This window comes from Schistosoma haematobium, chromosome 4 (assembly GCF_000699445.3).
Source record: "Schistosoma haematobium chromosome 4, whole genome shotgun sequence".
In the NCBI taxonomy this organism is placed as follows: domain Eukaryota; kingdom Metazoa; phylum Platyhelminthes; class Trematoda; order Strigeidida; family Schistosomatidae; genus Schistosoma; species Schistosoma haematobium.
Genome location: NC_067199.1, coordinates 27,100,318 through 27,119,278, shown reverse-complemented (window position 1 = coordinate 27,119,278; position 18,961 = coordinate 27,100,318). Strand labels below are relative to the sequence as shown.

The 18,961-nt window shown below is 33.0% G+C and overlaps 1 protein-coding gene across 1 annotated transcript; it reads left to right on the top strand.

Annotated features, from left to right (window-relative positions):
- The first annotated feature begins 839 nt into the window (after window positions 1-839).
- On the top strand, window positions 840-6,004 carry TY3BI_3 (Transposon Ty3-I Gag-Pol polyprotein). The gene has a single exon (XM_051208215.1). The coding sequence runs from the start codon at window positions 1,378-1,380 to the stop codon at window positions 5,311-5,313; it is 3,936 nt and encodes a 1,311-aa protein (XP_051066663.1). The 5' UTR covers window positions 840-1,377; the 3' UTR covers window positions 5,314-6,004.
- Window positions 6,005-18,961: the final 12,957 nt, after the last annotated feature.

Below are 18,961 nucleotides of genomic sequence, written 5' to 3'. Positions count from 1 at the left end.
TTAGTGTCTAACATCAATATAACATCCGATGCTTCCAGGTTCCTAACAGTGGTCTGACATCAATCGGTTCATGATCTCAATCAAAAACTTGATAATCTCCACAACCCCTATACTACTAAGTCATTGAACTCAGATTCACAAAGTATTAAGCATTTTTTTTTAATTTCTAGTAGTTATTGCGTCGTAAGACAAATATTGATCAATCAGAGCAACAACAAGATACTGGTAAGTCATTGGAATCTTTTCAATGTAACCAACATAATAGGTGGATAAATAGTAAACCTATTTTGAGTAATTCAATTTTTTGTATTTAATTCAAAACACATATTCCATGTAAAGTTATTTACAATTCTAATATACTACTATTTGTAACTGTACACAAACGAATCAAAGCATTTGTTCACATTGATTATTATGAGATTAAACAAATGATGTAAAAATAATGTTATAAAATAATTTGCAAATGTTCAATTGAAATTAATGAAGAAGTAAATCTGATGGGATTCAATTGGAATATGAATGTGTTTTTTAAGAGGTTATGGTCGAACGGTCATGTTAAATTATAGTGACTCACGTGCAATCGAGTTTAGTTCAATCAAGGTCTTTTGTTGACCTATTTAATGGACAAAGTCATCCATGATATAACAACTTGTTGTACTATCTTTATTATTATGCTTGTATGAAATACATATGCTTGAACATTGTTTAGCGCCTACGCATGTATTCATTCTGCTAGCTTCATTATTAACTGCTTAATCTATTCGCTGACTCATCCATTTTCCTATACATATATATATGTGTACATTTGCACCCATTCACTACTACTACAACTACAACTACTTGCTACTGCTACAATCGTAGTTCGCTTGCTCATTCATTTTGCCTCTCTGCTGTCTGGTCCGAATTATCTACTAAATAAACTGTAGTAGCTGCTTCTTTTTGCCTTCTGATTTCAAACATCGTTGAAGATTATACGATAACGGTTCGAGGGTGATTAATTAACGAAGCACAGCCACTACAGAATTGGTAATCCCGACGTGAGAACGGGAAGCGAATTTTGATGAAATAATCAAATTCCAAAAATTCGACTACCTTCATCTGAATTTGGATTATCAAATGAACTATAATTACAACTGTGGATTTATATTATTATTATTATTTTAATTACACTTACATTATTTTGCAAACATTATTAAACGTGACAATTATAATCATAATAAATAACAATTATTCATAAACTATTGATATATTGGTGCAATTTAGTAAGTCTGTTCTATTTTATAAATTGTGCCATTTTTTTATTATCATTGTTTTCGCCCGTCTATTCTTCCTTGTGATTGTTAAATTATTTTCGTGTGCTACTTAATTTTTATAAGCATGTCTTATGAAAACACAGTTTCAAGCGTACAGCAAGCCTCGTCCGTGAGGTCTCTTAACCTCCCTGCCCCTTCTTTTAAAATCGCAGACCTAAAACTTTGGTTTATAAGACTTGAAAATTATTTTCTCGCTAACCGCATTCTCTTGCAAAAGCATAAGTTCGGCCTGACAAGCACACTACTCCCAGACGAAGTAGCTGACAGCGTTCGAGAGGCACTAGCAAAACCAGACACAGAAAAACCATACGACGTGCTAAAAGAGGCTGTAATTAAAACTCTCTCTCTCAGTGACCAACAAGCCGTCGAACAACTTCTTAACCAAGTACAAATTGGGGATAGAACCCCATCACAACTAAAAAACTATATGAAAAGTCTACTTGGCGATAGACACATTGACAATAATCTCTTTTATCAACTGTGGCTCCGCCGACTCCCTGCAAATATACAGCAGATCCTAGCTGTGGGAGATACGGATGCTGATTTAGACAATATAGCAAAGATAGCCGATAGAATATACGAAAGAAGCAAGCAAGCAAGCCCTCCACTACACAATGTGACGGTAGACGATAGACTTGATACTCTACAGAAGGAAATAAATGTTTTGTGCCGAAAACTCTCAGAGTTAACGCAGAGAGAAAAGCCACGAAGGTCATCGCGAGATCGTTCGCGTGAAAGGACCCGGTCAACTTCTAGACGACGCACAACTCCCGCGATATGTTGGTATCATCAAATGTTCGGCTACAGGGCTAGAAAGTGCCTACAACCTTGTAGATTTAACAGGGATAGTAACCGATACCCACGAGTATCAATGGCAACAGCATCAACACACATAATGCCTGAAAATAGTCGCCTCTTTTATATACAAGACCGGACCACTGGCGCACAATTCTTAGTTGACACTGGAGCGGAAATTAGCGTAGTACCTCCATTTAACGAGGAAAGAAAAAACATTAACCCGTCGTTAGTGCTAAGAGCAGCAAATAAATCAGATATTAAGACATATGGTAAACGGAAATTGTCCCTAGATTTTGGACGTGGCGCTTCATACCGTTGGAACTTTGTCATAGCAGACGTATCGATGCCCATAATAGGCATAGATTTCTTATGTAACTTTGACCTGCTAGTAGACTCTAGACGACACAGACTTATAAACGGCAGTCAAACCACTTCGATAAGAGGAATACTTACGGAAGCCGTTTCAATGAACCTTGTGATAGATAAAAGTTGTGGTGATCCATATAAATTGTTGTTAAGGGAGTTCCCTGAACTCGTAAAAGTAACATACAATAAAGCGGATCTCAAACATTCTATTCAGCATCACATCGTAACGAATGGTCCACCAATCAATGCAAGACCAAGAAGGTTAGATCCCAAAAGACTAGCCATCTCAAAACAGGAATTCGACAAGCTAATGAGGCTAGGCATTATAAGGCCATCGAACAGCCCGTGGGCATCCCCGCTACATATGGCCCCGAAAAAGAATGGAGAGATTAGGCCATGTGGGGATTACAGAGCACTAAACAAACAAACGGTAGCTGACAGATATCCTATACCGCACATTCATGATTTCACCTACAGTATAGAGGGCACTACTATCTTCTCGAAGATCGACTTAGTCAGAGCATACTACCACATCCCTGTTGCCCCACAAGACATACCGAAGACAGCAGTAACAACCCCATTTGGGCTATATGAATTCCTGCGTATGCCTTTTGGACTGACTAACGCGGCACAAACCTTTCAGCGGTTTATCGACCAGGTCATTAGAGGTTTACCTGGGGTATACGCGTATATCGACGATTTATTAGTAGCTAGCAACACTAAGGATGAGCATATGCAACAACTACGGCAATTATTTATGCGACTCAGAGAACACGGCATTTCTATAAATATTGAGAAGTGTGAATTCGGAAAAGAATCTTTACAGTTCCTAGGTCACAATATAACTTCTCAAGGCATCACACCAATAACAACAGAAGTCGACGCCATTAGGAATTATCCCCTACCCGACTCATGGAAAAAGTTACGCCGATTTCTCGGGTTAATAAATTATTACAGACGATTTATCCCGAATTGCGCGTCAATATTACAACCACTAACAGATGCATTACGCGGAAACGCACGGACATTTCAATTATCACCAGACGCGATCCAAGCATTCGAGAACGCTAAAAAAGCACTAAATAAAGAAGTGACACTAACTAGACGAAAGAGCGAAACACCGTTAGCTATCATGACGGACGCATCAGATGTAGCAGTAGGAGCCGTTTTACAACAATTAGTAAATGGCATATGGGAACCGCTCTCATTCTTTTCGAAAAGACTGAATCCGACACAAACAAGATATAGTACTTTCGGAAGAGAACTCCTAGCGATTTACTTGGCAATAAAACATTTCCGACATATGATTGAGGGTACCATTTTCACAGTATATACAGACCATAAACCCCTCACAAAAGCATTGAATGCCAAACAGGACAACTACTCGCCGAGGGAAATCCGACAATTAGAATTTATTTCCCAATTCACGTCTAACATACAGTATATCAAAGGCAATAGTAACGAAGTGGCAGACGCGCTATCCAGAACGATGGTCAACGCTCTCGTCCAGTCCGAAATCGATTATCACAAGTTAGCAGCATTACAAAATATCGACGTCGAGTTAAACAGACTAAAGTCTGCCAATACAACCTCGTTAGTTCTCAAAGAAACTCCATTGGAAGAAGTAAGCATCATCTGCGATATTTCTACAGGTCAACCAAGACCATTTATTCCAAAGCCGCTAAGGCGAAACATTTTCGAAGCCATGCACAATATTTCGCATCCCGGAATAAAGGCCACCATCAAACTAATCAGCGAACGTTTCGTATGGCCAAGTATGAATCGGGATATTCGTAATTGGACGCAAGCGTGTATAAAATGCCAGAGAGTTAAGATACATCGCCACACCAGTTCCGCAGTAGGTCATTTCCGTCATCCCGATAACAGATTCGAGCACGTACATATCGACATTATAGGACCACTGCCGGTTTCGAATGGCTTCAGTTACATTTTCACTTGCATTGATAGATTCACGCGATGGCCTGTAGCTGTGCCCATAAAAGATATTACAGCCGAAACTATCGCAAAAACCCTAGTAGAACATTGGATTTCCCATTATGGCGTACCTACTAATATCACAACCGATAGAGGAGCTCAATTCGAGAGCCGCCTCTTCCAACAACTCACAGAACTACTCGGAATCAAACGAATTCGCACAACATCCTACCATCCGATGTCGAATGGTATGGTAGAGAGATTGCATAGGCAACTTAAAGCTTCTCTTACAGCTGTCATCAGCAATAATGATTGGGCCAGCAAGCTACCGTTAGTCATGTTGAGCTTAAGATCAACAATCAAACAAGATATAGAATGCTGCCCAGCAGAATTGGTTTATGGAACCACACTACGTCTGCCAGGAGAGTTTTTCACTGCAAGTAAAAGCGTTCCAACTGATATAGCGGACTATGTACAGCGTCTTAAGCAGCATATGAGTAGTCTAGGGATAACGCTTCCGAGACAACATCAACGCCGTGTGTACATACCCAAACAACTAAGTGACAGTACCCATGTGTTTGTCAGAAGGGATAATGTGCAACGTCCCTTACAACCGGCCTACGATGGTCCATTTAAGGTGATTAAAAGAGACGGCAAAACTATCACGGTAGAAAAAGATGGAAAAACGGATGTAATTAGCATCGACCGAGTCAAACCAGCTTTCATCGAAGCCTACGATCAGCCAGTACATACAGATACTGCGAAAACCGTTGAATCATCGAAGCGTCAGTTCCAATCATCAACGACATCGACGAACACAAGCGAAGAGAATCCAGTAACGACAAGGTCTGGCCGAAGAGTAAGATGGCCCCAACATTATGTCGCTGCAATCTTCTATTAATAATTTTCTACTATTTAAAATATTAATTATAACTTCCACTTCATTGTATACACATGCATTACTAATTTCATGTTATACGCTATAAAACTCAACATATCTTATGTACCCCTACACTTACACGTATAATTTTTATTTAAAATGTAAAGCAATACCGCATTCCTTCTATTTATTGCTATTATTTTTTAAAACCTCACGGACAGGCGCAAACCAAATGTACAGCACACACTAACTTCATCTTAATTCTGTACAAACCATTTTTTTTCAAACGATTGTAACTACCCTACTCAGTTTACTATATTTTTTTGTGCAAACACAGACATTTTTCCATATATCTTTGTTTGCAGTGGGGAGCTATTATAGTGACTCACGTGCAATCGAGTTTAGTTCAATCAAGGTCTTTTGTTGACCTATTTAATGGACAAAGTCATCCATGATATAACAACTTGTTGTACTATCTTTATTATTATGCTTGTATGAAATACATATGCTTGAACATTGTTTAGCGCCTACGCATGTATTCATTCTGCTAGCTTCATTATTAACTGCTTAATCTATTCGCTGACTCATCCATTTTCCTATACATATATATATGTGTACATTTGCACCCATTCACTACTACTACAACTACAACTACTTGCTACTGCTACAATCGTAGTTCGCTTGCTCATTCATTTTGCCTCTCTGCTGTCTGGTCCGAATTATCTACTAAATAAACTGTAGTAGCTGCTTCTTTTTGCCTTCTGATTTCAAACATCGTTGAAGATTATACGATAACGGTTCGAGGGTGATTAATTAACGAAGCACAGCCACTACAGAATTATTTGTTTATGAAATAATTTTCAGTAATTGAATGAATTTATTTATTTATATTTTCAAGTTTATTTTTCACAAATTATATTTTTATAAGCTGTAAATATACTAAATATTAATAATTTGTTTGAATCTAAATCAGCATTTTCTTTGCTTTGAAATCAATTATATTAGAGTGATAGATGGATCAATTCGTTTGTTGGGCATTTCTCAACGATTGACTGCAGCCTATCGTAGATCTGATCCTGTTCAGTAGGTTAGATCCCCAAAACTCATATTTTGTAATTTTATCTTTGTGGAGCTTGTATGTAGATGTATGCTCAGGCATTTCTTACCACACACGCACATAGCTAATTGACGAACTTATCGATTAAATGTTTAAAAACTTCCATGGCAATATCGATTATAAATATTTTGTATAAATACGCTTGATTTGTGTGCTTGAGGGATCTGGTATCTTCTGGTTGACTGTAGAATACACTTTCTACATCTTACCAAGACTTCTGGATCGAGTTAGCTGAGTCGGGGGACAACAGACTAGTATAGCCTATTGAGTCTCTGGTTGCTTGATTCTTCGTTCCGTTCCGAGTAAGACGAATCAGTAGTAGCATTCAAGTTTAACGAACATAACAGATCCTTAACGTCTTTATTGTTATCGTTGGTAGGTGTATAGCATTGGATGACGTTCATTACAATGCCCTCTTTCTTGGAAGTGGATAAGACACATTGAGGGAAGCATCCGACTGTGTCACAAGGCAAGTCCCCACTGGGATTCTTCAGTGTCAAAGGAGAAAAGGAAGACCAAAGAACACATTACGCCGCGAAATGGAGACAGACATGCTAAGAATAAACAACAATTGGACAGAACTAGAAAGGAAAACCCAGTATAGTATGGGTTAGATAATGCTGGTCGGCGACCTATGCTTCATTAGAGAATATCAGGCATAAGTAGGTAAGTAAGAGAGAGAGATTTAATTGACGTACATTCCCTGATTCTTTCTAGTTGTTCCGTCAAAATGTACATAATTTCTATATTACTCATTTATTCATAGCTATACTGGAGAAGATTTGGAGGATGTAAAAACCTTTACATATTTGGGCAGCATGATTGATGAACACGGTGGATCTAATGCAGATGTGAAGGTGTGGATCGGCAAAACAAGAGTAACATATCTACAATTGAAGAATATCTGGAACTCAAAACAACTCTCAACCAACAACACGGTCAGAATTTTTAGTACAAATATCAAGACTGTTCTACGGTATGGAGCGGAAACCTGGAGAACTACGAAAGCCATCATCCAGATAATATAAGTGCTTATCAACAGTTTTTTAAGCAAAATACTTCGGATCCGTTGGCCAGACACTATTAGCAACAACCTACTGTGGGAGAAAACAAACTAGACCCCACTGGAGGAAGAAATCAGGAAGAAGCACTGGAAGTTGTTAGGACACATATTGAGGAAAGCATCTAATTGCGTGACAATACAAGCCCTCACATGGAATCCCCAAGGCCAAAGGAAAAAAGGAATACCAATGAATACATTACGCCGGGAAATGGAGATAGACATGAGAGAAATGAACAAGAATTGGATGGAACTAGAAAAGAAGGCCCATGACAGAGTGCGTTGGAGAATGCTGGTCGGCGGCCTATGCCCCATTAGGAGTAACAGGCGTAAGTAAGTAAGTAAGTAATACTGGAAACAGACGAAATGAAAGACCGACTCGATAAGTTTGATTTGATTTCATGTGTAATATTATGAATATATAAATATTAAAAGCTGATAAAGAATAAACACATCAAAAAATGCTAACCAAATGTAAAGCTTTATGTAGAATTGATTCAAACATCATTTAGCATTTAAAATAACCTGAAGAATAAAGTTCTATTCGTTATGTATTGTGTGATATAGTATTTGGTCTAACATCATCATATTTTAACAAATATACGAGTCACTTTTGTTTATATCTTCTTGATCTTCATATTTTATTCGTTCTATTAGAAACACTGACTTCTAATAATTTAGCATAGTTTCTAATTCAAAAACGTTTACGTCAGAAGTTTTAAAGAAACTTTCTTTTCGTGTAATATAAGGGATGAAACTTACGAGGGAACATTGGATTGTTTCAGTTTTTTTTTCAACTTCCTTAAAATCTTAGAATATTTGCTATTTTTTTACTTTGCATCTAATTTAAATTATCTTCTTTTGCCCATATATAAACCTAAATTTCTTCAAATTCTCTTAAAAATATTTTATGACACATGGAGAAAAAATAACAACCTAAGCTCTATCTAGGAATCTAAATGGTTTGAATAGGTGAACGAAGTACCATTATTTTTTGTATTGAAGTTACAGAATTATCAGTAAACAAAAAAATGTTGAAAAATCAAATTGTACTCCTCTTTCGTCTTTTTAAAACTAAAATGTTTATGTCAGCAACAACAACAATATAAACTTATTGCGATCATAAACCAATCAATGTTAGACCACCACTGAAAACCTGGAGGCACTGGACTACCGTCTTGTCTTAGTATGGGACTCATCGGTAGTGCACATCCACAATCTTGTACATAAAACTCGAACCCAGCCCTTTTAGTCTCACATGATAGTGTTCTAGCATTGATCTATTCATGATCTCGATAATAACTCAACAGTCTCCACAATCCTATACTAATAATATAAATTTAATTTTTAAGCTTATTTGCTCTAACCACATTTTTTGATAAGTAACATCATAACAAACATGCAATTTTTGTAGTTGGTTTTTAGTCTCCCCATTTTGTGGCAAATTCAATTTATTATTGTTTACCATACTAACGATTTTATTACGGCTCTGAAATGTAAGATCATATGTGGTACATAAATTTTAATATATATTGGAGAGACATGCATGAACATATACTGCGTTTCCAATACATCAAATAATCAATAATTAGAATTCACATCATAAATTAAGCTAAAAAATCTAAACATGGTTAGGTAGGTGATGAATGTAAAATTGTTTTTGTGACCTTCTGTATCCTCAATAAACGTGATTTTGATATATGGTTTGTAATATTTTTAAACTGAATATACATTGAAACCAAGTATCCTACAAACCCACATGCCTTAATATTGAAAGTTTTAGAGGTACAGTACTAACAAATATATTAAAATGCAAAGATTTTAAATCCTTCTTGAAACTAAAGCTTAGATTTTTGAATGAACTTAATGTGAAAGAACATTCACTTCACAGAATAACATAAAGTTAAATAAAAGTATTAATAACTGTAAAAAAATCAGATTCAAATAAACATCAACCGTCATTCCTAACGATTAATTCGGATAGAGGTTTTCATATGATTTTAATCATCCTAAATTTATTAAGTCGTTATTAATAGCTTCCTGAAAATTCTATGCGTTTTATGAATTATTGTATCAAATGATTGATGGTAGTTAGTTGGATTCATTAACTTAATTGTAATATACATATATCCAAGTTGACTGGAATATGTTAAAAATAAAGTGGATAAAAATAACAAGATATACGTTACAGATCTAACCTAGAAATTCTTCAGAATTAAATTGGTAGGGACATTTTTTAAATTGACTTATAAACATACTCAAAATATCAGAAAACAAATGCGGTTGATTATAATTATGGTTCAAACTGGGAAAAATTTTAGATAGACTTGTCTAAGTAGTTTTCTTTATTCAAGTTCTTTTTGAGTGATCCATATACTACTTGTTATAATTAGAGTATTTCAAAGCAATGTTCTGTCTTCATTTTCATCCTTGCTTGTGAGCTTAATAAATAAATGAATTTCATTAAATCTCTTGTGAGTCCTCAACTAACCAATATTTTATTTACAGAGGATAAATATACCGTTCATATAATGGAAGTAAAATTTGGATTTGTTAATAAAGTTTTTACAAATTGTAAAACAATTCGGAGAGACTATAATTTATGGACGAAACAATCAGATTTAGAATTTTAAAGGTCTTCGATTTTGGTACGAAATTCATTCATCCGTTTGGACAAATAGCGTTTTGGCATTTTAGCTGATGTCATTTCGAAAAGAAAGACCTAGATCTAATTCCTAAGCCTAATCACCAACTGTAAATCATAATCCATATTCATTAAACAGGTTTATAAGCCTCATTTAGCCGTAGTATGTTGGTTGACATTCTCGATGTCTCACAAAGGTTATCCATAAATTATAGTCTCACCGAGACTGGCAATAATACAACTTACAAAACACTAAATAAATGCACATTTATTTTATTTTGCTACTAATTTTCAATATTTGAATCAATCATGTCTATAATGGTGAATGTTTTTAAAAAAAATATGTTCGAATTAGACAAATAAAACATAAATAGTATTCTTACTGTCTATGGCATAATCTATGTATTAAATCAACACTTTTGCCGCTTGATTTAAACAGAGAGAAGTTATCAGAAAAATTCTTATGAATATTAGTGATATTAAAGTCCATCTGTATGGATTTCGGAAAATTTAATCAATACTAATACCTTTTCAATAGTTGAAATCATGGGTTATTTGAAGATGGACCACCATAGAAAACCTGAGGGTACTGGACGGCCGTCTCGTCCTATCGTGGAACTCTTTGATAGTGCGCATCCACTATCCTGCTAGGCGAGATTCAAACGTAATAGGACGAAACGGCAGCCCAGTGCTTCCAGTTTTTCCATAGTGGTCTAGCTATAATTGACCCATGATCTCAACTACTGAAAATACTATAATATCCATAATAACCCCTTCTAATACTAATACTCTTTTATACTATTCTACAATTACTTTGTACATGTATCATTTGTTTTCTTGAATTAGTTGTTTATTATGAGAAAGTAGCACAAGAAATAAGATTGTAATCAAGATAATTCGCCATTTCCGCATAATCAAAGATATGAAGTGGAAGTAGATTTTATTCATAATAAATTATAAAGAATATTTGACTATAAATATTTCATTTAATTTTCATAGAATGTGGCAAATTAATGTAACCTTGAATAGTTTGTTAGTGTTTTGTCTTTGATTCGTAAGAAATGACGACATTCATGAAGAACTTGATTTAAAAATTACTTTACAAATAACACGATATGTAATAAAAACAACATTTATAGTGAATTCCATTTGAAGTTTAATAAATGAAACATTATTCACTGTTTTAATAAATCATGTTCAGTAATGCTTGTAAAGTGGTTTGTGTGTGTTTGCAACAATTTAAATAGAATTTCTTAAAGCTTCCAGTGATCCCATTTGTTTATAACCATAACATAATCTATATATTATGTCAGCAATGAATGCTGTTTTATGAAAGTTGATTTCCATATACAGACATTTCGTTTGAGCAAGAGAAGTATTAATGATTACAAACGTCAACCAACACATTCATTCATATTGAGATTACTACGTAAGAACGGCAAAGATTTTAGATGGTTATAGTAAGATTTATCCAAATAAATGTGCAAAAAAAACCAAACCTTAAGATAATTATTCTTATTGACTCTAATTAAGTATAATGCTGAAGGGTGTATATAACACCTGCATTAAAATGTAGATTAGATTACTTTTGAATAGATCTGTAGCAAACAAAATACTATTTGATAAGCTAAACGTTGGTTATTAGGTAATTAAGTAAACTTATGAAATTGTTATTGTAATTAGTATAATAATAAGTTACGGTCTCAGAAATGATATTTAGCCCTTTCCTGCACGTAACTATATCTTTGAAGCTCATTTTAAAATATACTAGTCAAAGTAGAACAATAACAATGCAGTGAACTTCGTACATAGTACTGATATACTTCATCTTCCCATTGGATAAATAAAGCTATTACTAGCCTATTAGTTTGTATTATACTATAATTTAAAAGCTTAAATAATGACAATATCTTTACAATTCTTATTATCATCACGATTTACCGATAAATTAATGTTTTTTAATCATATCGAAAACATATTTTCTATTGTTATACTCATGTTAAGCTTCAGCTATATTCGGTTAACAACCACACTATTCATGTTTCAGCAAAAATTAACCTAATTTAAATTTCATTTATATCGATTATTAGTTTTGATTTCTGAACACTTAAAACAACTAAAATGGATAGAAGTTAGTGTTCATTATTTCTTTCATATTTGACAAAAGTCAAATATAACCAAAAGATTTCCCTTGGATTTGAGCCAAATCATCCCATTTTTATATTTAGTTCATATAATCTTATAACCAAGTATAATCCATCTTAATAATACCAACTGGTTTTAATATATACATAAGAAATAGTTAGGAAATATTCAATCTGATTATAAACATACGATCTCATCTAATACCAGTTATATTACATAATTACAGACAGTATTCAAAACAAAATATCTTTTTAAAGATTATTACCAGAATCATGAATTCGTGCTTACAAAATAATCATTTTGCATGGATGTTTAGCATGTGAATACTTCATCCATAAATCAAACAATCGTTGCTGGGGTGTAGTACAATATTTGTTTTATGTCAAATATTCTATTGACTTTTGTAACAAGAAGAAAAGACATAGGAACTATATAAGCTTGTCATATATATATGAATGCTTTTTTATGAATGACCTTATTTCGTGTTTACCGCACACCAAAATGATATGGCATTCAAAATCATCTGCTTACATATGAAAATAAGTGAAAAAATGTTCTTGTTCCATTTGTATCAACAAACTGTATAAACAATAAATAGCATGCGGATTAGAAATTAATCACTGTTACAAGAGATAGAAAACCAATCAGTTCACTTGGTCTGTTCGACATTTGAAAAAAATTGTATTGTCCGATAACGCTGATAATATCTTTAAAGATAGAAAAAAATAGTAGAAGTGGGTAAAACAAACACACATTATAACCAAAAAAGATATGTTCACTGTAAATCTAGCGTATTTTAAGGATTATATATCAATCCTGCGAAAAACATTCAGATTACCTCTCAAGCTCGATCCGTCAGTTTTCTCGAGAAACCTACGGTAAATTAAATTTTTTTTCATTTTGAGTTATGACATCTTTTGTTAACATAATCTAGACACTTTTTTAATATTCAAAATATGATACAAAATTGGCATGCGTAAGCTTGTTGACCTGGATCTAGTAAAGGCTTGGTTTGGGTGAAAATATATTCTATCTCACATATTGTATAACTCATTGATATATATGTATATATATATATATATATATATATATATATATATATATATGATGCGAAAGAAAGAAGACTGACTGTGGGAAACTCTCATGTAATCTTCTGGACATATTACGTTTGATTTTCAACAGAAATACAACGCAATCATTAATATTAACTGATAATTTCAATGTGAATCAAAAAACCACAAACTGTAAACCGAGCATTCAAAAAAATAAGTCTTAATAATTTTATACATGCAATACAAATAGTTAACTTTTTTTCGATCCTAGAACGAATTTTCCCTAAGATATCATTCAATCGAGAGTCAGCCGTTTTAAAAAATGCCATTTGATTAACCACACAATAACAGACAACTCAAATATACAGAAAACTCTTCATATTATGTGACTGAAACATTGGAAACAATAAATCCATCATTGGGATTCTAATGACAGGTAATACATTGATTTCAGTAAACAAATATATTCCAATATGATTGGTTAAGTTTGCGCACCACATATCTAAAGAGCTTCCAGCCAATTATCACCAACCACCTGAAATAGCCTATAAATTGACTGCCATTTGATTAGTATATCATTTCTACTCCCTTCATCACAATGTTTGATTTAAATTAATGTACAAACAGAAATAAGCTGACAAGTCTTGATATTAACGAACAGGATATTTTATTTATTACCGTTTGTAGGAAAACATAAATAAAATAAAGTGTGACTTTACGACTTAAATCCACTTTTATTTACAATAAAAATAATCCCTTTTTGTATACCTTAAACAGCTTTCTACTGTCCAGTAAAAATTTATAATACTTAAGCGCCTCTTTTGCTTATTATTAACCGTATAAACAGTGGAAACAAATTACTAATTTATGTTAGAAAGTTCTTCTTCTACATCATCGGAAAAATAACTTATTTAAGACAATTCGGAAAGGAGTTGTACAATCGTAATTGTGGTTATTTTATATATAATGGCCATTTTATAAAAAATGAAATTGTATATCACTACTAACAGTCTCATTAAGATGTTCAAATACCTAACAGAAGTGGATTAATGATCTAAAAAGTATTAAGAAGTAGTAAGGTGAAAGAGAAGATTAAAAAAAATAGGGACTACACTGCTCAGTGTAAGAATTTAAAGAACGATAGCCTGTATTAGACAGCATACAAACATTTGAAGTTGAGTAAAGTTAAAAAGTAAGAAGAGGAACGTGTATCGTTGTTCAAAACATCAAATTTTATTGAGTATTGATTGTTTAAAATATGATAGTAAGAATTAATATATCTGATCAAACAAAAGGTAGAATATAATCAGCTCTGTTGTGGCTGTTTGTTGTCCAGACATGAGCCTACTGTATTTTAATTGTAAAACATCTCATTAAAATATTTTGATACTCTAGTCAGGAAATTTTAAAGAGACCTGTAACCTTGTCAATAAAAAAAATCACGAAATGTTATTAATAACTAACCAATGATTTCAGGTCTTTGAAGACAACTACAGTAAAGTCTTGAACATGCTTTTCGTAATATTGGTGAGGATTATGGTTAGCATTAATATGTAGTCAAAATATAATCAATTAAATAACATAATGGATAACAAAACAAACGTTTGAATATGTTTCATAAACATTATTTTACTAGCTGGAATTCCCAATTTTATATTTTATCAAAATGCCTTTGTTTATTTAATATTTTATTACTTAGAATATCAACTTATCAGTGATTATATTAAGTTTCTAACAATAGAATCCATCAACATTTGCTTCAGTAATTTTCTTCAAACTTGACTACTAATACAATAATAGTAAAATTTACCACAAAGTTTATTTGATTCCAAGATCTTGTAAACTGTTAAAAAACAATTGACAGCTTGCTTAGTTCTGTTGTAGTGAACAAGAACACCAGTGGGGACAATCAAATGTATTTAACACAAAATTACAGGACTTGTTAATAAAATCTAACAATCATAAAGTAAATGCTTAATTTGCAAAATGTTCACCAGTTGTCTCAAAATGACCCAGACTTCATTGTCCTCACATTTTCATACAAATCGCATCCTGTTCCACTCTTTATTGTTCGATTCTCCTGTCTTTCTGTTGCCAGACCTTCTGTTCACGACTATCATCATATACTACTTATGTCAATATTAGTAGCACACACCAGTGTCATTTTGTATCTACCGATAAAACTAAAAAAATCTTGTCAAGTTCAACTTCTCTTTTATTTTTAATTGATGCAGACTAAAATCATGTTTTGAGAAGATAAAATTGAATATGGCATAGCTTTACCAAGGTCTGTTTAATGCAATCAATGAAGAAGATCTTATTGACTAACATTTAAAATCTGCAAAGAAGGAAGTACTTCTACTTCTTATACCTTAACTTCATGTGCTATGAAAATGTTGTGATGTGTGATTTTGTTAGTAGATATTATGGACGTTTTGAGGGGAAATAAACCTTCTTAAATGATTCGCATTTCTACAATTTTATTCCGTTTCAATTGTTTCCTGTTTTACTTTAACACACATAAATCTACAATCGTCATTTTAAAAGAATCAACAACATTCAACAAAACTTATCTCTTTATAAATTGAATTGTTTATTGAATAATCTTTCAACCTTTTTTTATTAATTATACACATCTTGTGCAACCATATTTATTGTCATTTAAATTTTCTAATAATAATTTAGCTTACTATCTAGAAGTAGTGGTTGAATATTCACATAATGAAAAATAAATATTCGCTAGAATATTCATTTCATCTTTCAATGCTCAACCCCAAAATCAGATAGATCAACGAGTTTGACAAAGAAGAAAAACTAGAATTCTGTAGAACCGAATAATTTTTTGTATCAAAAATTTGTACATGGGTCTCATGTATGATTATTCATCTAACCTCATCTGGACTGGGAAAACTTCATGGTATGCATTCCTCTTATCCAGAGATTCTTTAGATTAGCTGGTGGAGCAGAACATTAGGCATGAAAATAAAACTGGCATATTTGTGCTTAATTCCGGAAGATATTCAGTGATTTAGTATCCCAGTGAATAAACCTATAATTATTCAGAAAAGTAAGAAAATAGGTCGTTACACGTCCCTACTAGCTCCTGAACACACTCCTGACTGCTACTAGAATCAAATCAAACTTGAGTTTCACTAAAAACTTTATACCCGGGTATTCTTCAGTGGTAATCTTAATGAGTGATTCTAACACTTAAATAGATAGGCAAAGTTATGTTGAAGGACAGTATTCTGGCATTTCAGTGCTCTAGTTAACCAAGTCAATTACGGTGATTGTTTCCCTTAAGTCATTCTTAGATAATCATTTGCTACTACGATGAGATAGAAATTGACTGACCTGACGATCTCCAACGTCGAACTATTGGTTCAAAAAATAGTTCACATTACTATCAATAACAAATGAAGTGCTTTGATAAAAACTACTGATCCTTGTAGAGCACATCAATAGACTACAAACGTGCTCTGGTCCAAACACAGATTAGTTTGCCATACTGAAAGAAAAATATTGCAGTATAAAGATACCTTCCAGCTGACTTTGATACTGGAAATATCAGAAATTTCCTTTGGAATGACTTGTAGACTACTGTAAAAATAGAGGTCAAGCCTGCTCGTAACCTGAACCGGGTGATAAGGAAGAACCAGAAGATTTTAAAAGTTTCCATATATTATTTGATGGTGAGAAGTTCGTTCTGGCAGTCCCTAAACATTAAAAGTAGAAAGAAGAACTTGAGTTCAGATCAACAAGAAGTCTAGATATTGATTAATAAAAGTAGTAGATAACGAAATTAAATATAATAGAAAGCCCACCGATGAATTATAACACATGATAACTAGTTGAACTCATAAAATAAATTATGATTAAAAAATTAACGTCAACTGAAACGATATTTGATCTGGACTGAATTCCATCAAAATCACTGGCATCATTCTGAACTCTTTATTTTTAAATTGATTATCATATGTTTCACTTTTATGAATCTATATGATACTATTTCCACCTCTTTTTATGTCAATTTCCCCTCTTCTTATATGAATGAAATTCTTGTAATTTAAACTGAGTAATCTGTTTATTCACTAAACTAATTTCCTTCCCGAACTTACCCCTCCAAAACTTATGTTTTTGTATAACAATATAAAAATAAATGAATGAACGTTAACTTTGAATTAATTAAAATTACATGAGAATACAAATAACTAGGTTACTTGATCGTGATACGTACATTGTACTTACAGATACCATTATAAGGAACTCCAGAAAGAAGTCTTCTTATCTGATAACGTTATCGTGATAGACAATAGAATCATAACGACAAAAATACACACTTTAAAGAAGGTAATCTCAAGAAAATATTCTTTTTGAGCTACAAATCTTCTTTTTCCCTTTTCAAATTCAGAAGTATTTATGTTGTTACAAATTCATTAATCATTAATTGAATTGTACGTGAATTGTTGGTTATGGAATTACATACAGTAATTTAATAAGAATTAAAACTAGGATAATTTTTTCTCATAATTATATTCATAAGTCTATTTGTTTGTGAAAAATGATGAAATCAAATATCTTCATAGCATTCAGTGAAACAAGAAATAGCATTCTAACTATTAATCATTATAAATCTCGTAACATTTAATCACCATATCAACTGACTTTTGTGTACTTAAACAAACTGTATGCTAGAAAGCTAATTCCACTTCATGTTACAAAAAGCATTATGAAATCGAATAGCCATTGAATTTATGATATTTTCTAGATGGTACTTACTTACTTACTTACGCCTGTTACTCCTCGTGAAGGAGCATAGGCCGCTCACCAGCATTCTCCATCCAACCCTGTCCTGGGCAATCCTTTCTAGCTCCGTCCAGTTGTAATTCATCGTTTTCATATCTGCTTCTATTTCCCGACGTATTGTGTTCTTTGGCCTTCCTCTGTTCCACCTTCCTTCAGGATTCCAAGTTAGGGCTTGTCTCGTGATGCAGTTTGACCATTTGCGTAATGTATGTTCTATCCATTTCCATCGTCCTTTCCTAATTTCTTCTTCAGCTGGAAGCTGGTTTCTAGATGGTAATTATCCTTTTATAATTCCTACAGTACTCTTAATCATAATCAAATTCTTTCTTTATATCCTTTATACCAATTATTTCTTTTACATTCAATGAATTTATTTCTTAATATTTTTAAGTCGGATTAGAAGATTTAGTAAGAATTATAAAAATCTTATTCTACTTCTGTCTGATTATGTAATGATCAACATTTTTGTCAAAAACAAAAAAATACAAAAAAAAGGCAAACAAATATTAATTTAGGTTATTTACTAAAATATTTTAGACAGATCATGTGATCTACCATTTATTTTATTCATTTGTATATTGATCATCATAATAAAATTCATATCCAAACAAACGACGTTTAATGTACATCAAACAATCTAAACAAGTTGTCTTTAGCTCCATTGTGTAACCAAATAATTTACCCAAATCATATTTCTTATGAATAAATACAAACAATCTAATAATGAATTTTTCACTGGTTGAAATCATGAGTCAATTGGTGTACGGTGGCGCAACATCGTGGATTGGTTGAGGTTAAACATTAACACCGATGGATACCGGCTGGCTCAGTGGTCTAGTTGGTCA

What these genes read in the sequence shown, in the direction of transcription:
- TY3BI_3 (XM_051208215.1), top strand. Translation starts at nt 1,378, where the DNA reads ATGTCTTATGAAAACACAGTTTCAAGCGTACAGCAAGCCTCGTCCGTG.